At 42.5% G+C, this 7177-nt stretch overlaps 1 protein-coding gene across 1 annotated transcript; it reads left to right on the top strand.

Moving 5' to 3' along the window:
- Nucleotides 1-811: 811 nt before the first annotated feature.
- Nucleotides 812-6420, top strand: LOC129525550 (endogenous retrovirus group K member 7 Env polyprotein). The gene is given in 2 exon segments (XM_055356481.2): nucleotides 812-2882; nucleotides 2885-6420. Coding segments are annotated over 2 exon segments (1965 nt in total). The 5' UTR covers nucleotides 812-1840; the 3' UTR covers nucleotides 3808-6420.
- The last annotated feature ends 757 nt before the right edge of the window (nucleotides 6421-7177 follow it).

Below are 7177 nucleotides of genomic sequence, written 5' to 3'. Positions count from 1 at the left end.
TAATTGACTGTTATACATTTCTTCAAGCAGAGGTTGCCAATGCAGGACTGGCAATAGCATCTGATAAGATCCAAACCTCTACTCCTTTTCATTATTTAGGGATGCAGATAGAAAATAGAAAAATTAAGCCACAAAAAATAGAAATAAGAAAAGACACATTAAAAACACTAAATGATTTTCAAAAATTGCTGGGAGATATTACTTGGACTCGGCCAGCTCTAGGCATTCCTACTTATGCCATGTCAAATTTGTTCTCTATCTTAAGAGGAGACTCAGACTTAAATAGTAAAAGAATGTTAACCCCAAAGGCAACAAAAGAAATTAAATTAGTGGAAGAAAAAATTCAGTCAGCGCAAATAAATAGAATAGATCCCTTAGCGCCACTCCAACTTTTGATTTTTGCCATTGCACATTCTCCAACAGGCATCGTTGTTCAAAATACTTATCTTGTGGCGTGGTCATTTCTTCCTCACAGTACAGTTCAGACTTTTACATTGTACTTGGATCAAATAGCTACATTAATTGGTCAGACAAGATTATGAATAATAAAATTACGTGGAAATGACCCAGACAAAATAGTTGTCCCTTTAACAAAGGAACAAGTTAGACAAGCCTTTATCAATTCTGGTGCATGGCAGATTGGTCTTGCTAATTTTGTGGGAATTATTGATAATCATTACCCAAAAACAAAAATCTTCCAGTTCTTAAAATTGACTACTTGGATTCTACCTAAAATTACCAGACGTGAACCTTTAGAAAATGCTCTAACAGTATTTACTGATGGTTCCAGCAATGGAAAAGCGGCTTACACAGGGCCAAAAGAATGAGTAATCAAAACTCCATATCAATCAGCTCAAAGAGCAGAGTTGGTTGCAGTCATTACAGTGTTACAAGATTTTGACCAACCTATCAATATTATATCAGATTCTGCATATGTAGTACAGGCTACAAGGGATGTTGAGACAGCTCTAATTAAATATAGCATGGATGAGCAGTTAAACCAGCTATTCAATTTATTACAACAAACTGTAAGAACAAGAAATTTCCCATTTTATATTACTCATATTTGAGCACACACTAATTTACCAGGGCCTTTGACTAAAGCAAATGAACAAGCTGACTTACTGGTATCATCTGCATTCATAAAAGCACGAGAACTTCATGCTTTGACTCATGTAAATGCAGCAGGATTAAAAAACAAATTTGATGTCACATGGAAACAGGCAAAAGATATTGTACAACAATGCACCCAGTGTCAAGTCTTACACCTGCCCACTCAAGAGGCAGGAGTTAATCCCAGAGGTCTGTGTCCTAATGCATTATGGCAAATGGATGTCACGCATGTACCTTCATTTGGAAGATTGTCATATGTTCATGTAACAGTTGATACTTATTCACATTTCATATGGGCAACTTGCCAAACAGGAGAAAGTACTTCCCATGTTAAAAAACATTTATTGTCTTGTTTTGCTGTAATAGGAGTTCCAGAAAAAATCAAAACTGACAATGGACCAGGATATTGTAGTAAAGCTTTCCAAAAATTCTTAAGTCAGTGGAAAATTTCACATACAACAGGAATTCCTGATAATTCCCAAGGACAGGCCATAGTTGAAAGAACTAATAGAACACTCAAAACTCAATTAGTTAAACAAAAAGAAGGGGGAGACAGTAAGGAGTGTACCACTCCTCAGATGCAACCTAATCTAGCACTCTATACTTTAAATTTTTTAAACATTTATAGAAATCAGACTACTACTTCTGCAGAACAACATCTTACTGGTAAAAAGAACAGCCCACATGAAGGAAAACTAATTTGGTGGAAAGATAATAAAAATAAGACATGGGAAATAGGGAAAGTGATAACATGGGGGAGAGGTTTGCTTGTGTTTCACCAGGAGAAAATCAGCTTCCTGTTTGGATACCCACTAGACATTTGAGGTTCTACAATGAACCCATCGGAGATGCAAAGAAAAGGGCCTCCACAGAGATGGTAACACCAGTCACATGGATGGATAATCCTATAGAAGTATATGTTAATGATAGTGTATGGGTACCTGGCCCCACAGATGATCGCTGCCCTGCCAAACCTGAGGAAGAAGGGATGATGATAAATATTTCCATTGGGTATCATTATCCTATTTGTCTAGGGAGAGCACCAGGATGTTTAATACCTGCAGTCCAAAATTGGTTGGTAGAAGTACCTACTGTCAGTCCTAACAGTAGATTCACTTATCACATGGTAAGCGAGATGTCACTCAGGCCACGAGTAAATTATTTACAGGACTTTTCTTATCAAAGATCATCAAAATTTAGACCTAAAGGGAAACCTTGCCCCAAGGAAATTCCCAAAGAATCAAAAAATACAGAAGTTTTAGTTTGGGAAGAATGTGTGGCCAATAGTGCGGTGATATTCGGAACTATTATAGATTGGGCACCTCGAGGTCAATTCTACCACAATTGCTCAGGACAAACTCAGTTGTGTCCAAGTGCACAAGTGAGTCCAGCTGTTGATAGCGACTTAACAGAAAGTCTAGACAAACATAAGCATAAAAAATTACAGTCTTTCTACCCTTGGGAATGGGGAGAAAAAGGAATCTCTACCCCAAGACCAAAAATAATAAGTCCTGTTTCTGGTCCCGAACATCCAGAATTATGGAGGCTTACTGTGGCCTCACACCACATTAAAATTTGGTCTGGAAATCAAACTTTAGAAACAAGAGATCGTAAGCCATTTTATACTATCGACCTAAATTCCAGTCTAACGGTTCCTTTACAAAGTTGCGTAAAGCCCCCTTATATGCTAGTTGTAGGAAATATAGTTATTAAACCAGACTCCCAAACTATAACCTGTGAAAATTGTAGATTGTTTACGTGCATTGATTCAACTTTAATTGGCAGCACCGTATTCTTCTGGTGAGAGCAAGAGAGGGCGTGTGGATCCCTGTGTCCATGGACCGACCGTGGGAGGCCTCGCCATCCATCCATATTTTGACTGAAGTATTAAAAGGCATTTTAAATAGATCCAAAAGATTCATTTTTACTTTAATTGCAGTGATTATGGGATTAATTGCAGTCACAGCTATGGCTGCTGTGGCAGGAGTTGCATTGCACTCTTCTGTTCAGTCGGTAAACTTTGTTAATGACTGGCAAAAGAATTCTACAAGATTGTGGAATTCACAATCTAGTATTGATCAAAAATTGGCAAATCAAATTAATGATCTTAGACAAACTGTCATTTGGATGGGAGACAGGCTCATGAGCTTAGAACGTCGTTTCCAGTTACAGTGTGACTGGAATACGTCAGATTTTCGTATTACACCCCAAATTTATAATGAGTCTGAGCATCACTGGGACATGGTTAGACACCATCTACAGGGAAGAGAAGATAATCTCACTTTAGACATTTCCAAATTAAAAGAACAAATTTTTGAAGCATCAAAAGCCCATTTAAATTTGGTGCCAGGAACTGAGGCAATTGCAGGAGTTGCTGATGGCCTCGCAAATCTTAACCCTGTCACTTGGGTTAAGACCATCGGAAGTACTACGATTATAAATCTCATATTAATCCTTGTGTGCCTGTTTTGTCTGTTGTTAGTCTGCAGGTGTACCCAACAGCTCCAAAGAGACAGCGACCATCGAGAACGGGCCATGATGATGATGGCGGTTTTGTCGAAAAGAAAAGGGGGAAATGTGGGGAAAAGCAAGAGAGATCAGATTGTTACTGTGTCTGTAGAGAAAGAAGTAGACATAGGAGACTCCATTTTGTTCTGTACTAAGAAAAATTCTTCTGCCTTGAGATGCTGTTAATCTATAACCTTACCCCCAACCCCGTGCTCTCTGAAACATGTGCTGTATCAAACTCAGGGTTAAATGGATTAAGGGTTGTGCAAGATGTGCTTTGTTAAACAAATGCTTGAAGGCAGCGTGCTCTTTAAGAGTCATCACCACTCCCTAATCTCAAGTACCCAGGGACACAAACACTGCGGAAGGCCGCAGGGACCTCTGTCTAGGAAAGCCAGGTATTGTCCAAGGTTTCTCCCCATGTGATAGTCTGAAATATGGCCTCATGGGAAGGGAAAGACCTGACTCCCGTAAAGGACCTCACACCCGTAAAGGGTCTGTGCTGAGGAGGATTAGTATAAGAGGAAGGCATGCCTCTTGCAGTTGAGACAAGAGGAAGGCATCTGTCTCCTGCCCATCCCTGGACAATGGAATGTCTCGGTATAAAACCCGATTGTAAGTTCCATCTACTGAGATAGGGAAAAACGCCTTAGGGCTGGAAGAGGGACATGCGGGCAGCAATACTGCTTTGTAAAGCATTGAGATGTTTATGTGTATGCATATCTAAAAGCACAGCACTTAATCCTTTACCTTGTCTATGATGCAAAGACCTTTGTTCACGTGTTTGTCTGCTGACCCTCTCCCCACTATTGTCTTGTGACCCTGACACATCCCCCTCTCGGAGAAACACCCACGAATGATCAATAAATACTAAGAGAACTCAGAGGCTGGCGGGATCCTCCATATGCTGAACGCTGGTTCCCCGGGTCCCCTTCTTTCTTTCTCTATACTTTGTCTCTGTGTCTTTTTCTTTTCCAAGTCTCTTGTTCCACCTTACAAGAAACACCCACAGGTGTGGAGGGGCAACCCACCCCTTCAAGCCTCTGCTCCTCCACCCTATAATTCTTTTATCACCTCCCCTCCTCACACCCGTCCGGCTTACAGTTTCATTCCGTGACTAGCCCTCCCCCACCTGCCCAGCAATTTACTCTTAAAAAGGTGGCTGGAGCTAAAGGCATAGTCAAGGTTAATGCTCCTTTTTCTTTATCCCAAATCAGATAGCATTTAGGCTCTTTTTCATCAAATATAAAAAACCTAGTCCAGTTCATGGCTCGTTCGGCAGCAACCCTGAGATGCTTTACAGCCCTAGACCTAAAAGGTCAAAAGGCTGTATTATTCTCAATATACATTTTATTACCCAATCTGCTCCCGACATTAAATAAAACTCCAAAAATTAAATTCCAGCCCTCAAACCCCACAACAGGATTTAATTAACCTCGCCTTCAAGGTGTACAGTAATAGAAAAAAGTTGCAATTCCTTGCCTCTACTGTGAGACAAACCCCAGCTACATCTCCAGCACACAAGAACTTCCAAACGCCTAAACCGCAGCAGCCAGGCATTCCTCCAGAACCTCCTCCCCCAGGAGCTTGCTACAAGTGCCAGAAATCTGACCACCAGGCCAAGGAATGCCTGCAGCCCAGGATTCCTCCTAAGCCATGTCCCATCTGTGCGGGACCCCACTGAAAATCGGACTGTTCAACTCACCTGGCAGCCACTCCCAGAGCCCCTGGAATTCTGGCCCAAGGCTCTCTGACTGACTCCTTCTCGGCTTAGCTGCTGAAGACTGATGCTGCCTGATCACCTCGGAAGCCCCCTAGACCATCACGGATGCCGAGCTTTAGGTAACTCTCACAGTGGAGGGTAAGTCCGTCCCCTTCTTAGTCAATACGGAGGCTACCCACTCCACATTACCTTCTTTTCAAAGGCCTGTTTCCCTTGCCTCCATAACTGCTGTGGGTATTGACAGCCAGGCTTCTAAACCTCTTAAAACTCCCCAACCCTGCTGCCAACTTAGACAGTACTCTTTTGAGCACTCCTTTTAGTTATCCCCACCTGCCCAGTTCCCTTATTAGGCCGAGACACTTTAACTAAATTATCTGCTTCCCTTACTATTCCTGGATTACAGCTGCATCTTATTGCTGCCCTTCTTCCCAATCCAAAGTCTCCTTTGTGTCCTCCTCTTGTATTCCCCCCACCTTAACCCACAAGTATAAGATACCTCTACTCTCTCTTTGGTGACCAATCATGCACCCCTTACCATCTCATCAAAACCTAATCACCCTCACACCGCTCAATGCCAATATCCCATCCCACAGCATGCTTTGAAAGGATTAAAGCCTGTTATCACTCGCCTGCTACAGCATGGCCTTTTAAAGCCTATAAACTCTCCTTACAATTCCCCCATTTTACCTGTCCTAAAACCAGACAAGCCTTACAAGTTAGTTCAGGATCTATGCCTTATCAACCAAATTGTTTTGCCTATCCACCCCATGGTGCTGAACCCATATACTCTCCTATCCTCAATACCTCCCTCCACAATCCATTACTCTGTTCTGGCTCTCAAACGTGCTTTCTTTACTATTCCTTTGCACCCGTCATCCCAGCCTCTCTTCGCTTTCACTTGGACTGACCCTGACACCCATCAGGGTCAGCAAATTACCTGGGCTGTACTGCCGCAAGGCTTCATAGACAGCCCCCATTACTTCAGTCAAGCCCAAATTTCATCCTCATCTGTTACCTATCTCGGCATAATTCTCGTAAAAACACACATGCTCTCCCTGCTAATCGTGTCTGATTAATCTCCCAAACCTCAATCCCTTACAAAACAACAACTCCTTCCCTTCCTAGGCATGGTTAGTGTGGTCAGAATTCTTACACAAGAGGCAGGACCGCACCCTGTAGCCTTTCTGTGCAAACAACTTGACCTTACTGTTTTAGCCTAGCCCTCATGTCTCTGTGCAGCGGCTGCTGCTGCCCTAATACTTTTAGAGGCCCTCAAAATCACAAACTATGCTCAACTTACTCTCTACATTTCTCATAACTTCCAAAATCTATTTTCTTCCTCATACCTGACGCATATACTTTCTGCTCCCCGACTCCTTCAGCTGTACTCACTCGTTGTTAAGTCCCACAATTACCATTGTTCCTGGCCCGGACTTCAATCCGGCCTCCCACATTATTCCTGATACCACACCTGACTCCCATGACTGTATCTCTCTGATCCACCTGACATTCACCCCATTTCCCCATATTTCCTTCTTTCCTGTTCCTCACCCTGATCACGCTTGATTTATTGATGGTGGTTCCACCAGGCCTAATCGCCACACACCAGCAAAGGCAGGTTATGCTATAGTACAAGCCACTAGCCTGCCTCTTAAAACCTCTCATTTCCTTTCCATCGTGGAAATCTATCCTCAAGGAAATAACTTCTCAGTGTTCCATTTGCTATTCTACTACCCCTCAGGGATTATTCAGGCCCCCTCCCTTCCCTACACATCAAGCTCGAGGATTTGCCCCCACCCAGGACTGGCAAATTAGCTTTACTCAACATGCCCC

Source organism: Gorilla gorilla, chromosome 9, assembly GCF_029281585.2.
Source record: "Gorilla gorilla gorilla isolate KB3781 chromosome 9, NHGRI_mGorGor1-v2.1_pri, whole genome shotgun sequence".
NCBI classification, from domain to species: domain Eukaryota; kingdom Metazoa; phylum Chordata; class Mammalia; order Primates; family Hominidae; genus Gorilla; species Gorilla gorilla.
Note: the sequence above shows the minus strand (reverse complement) of the source record. Positions and strands in the feature narration are given on the sequence as shown.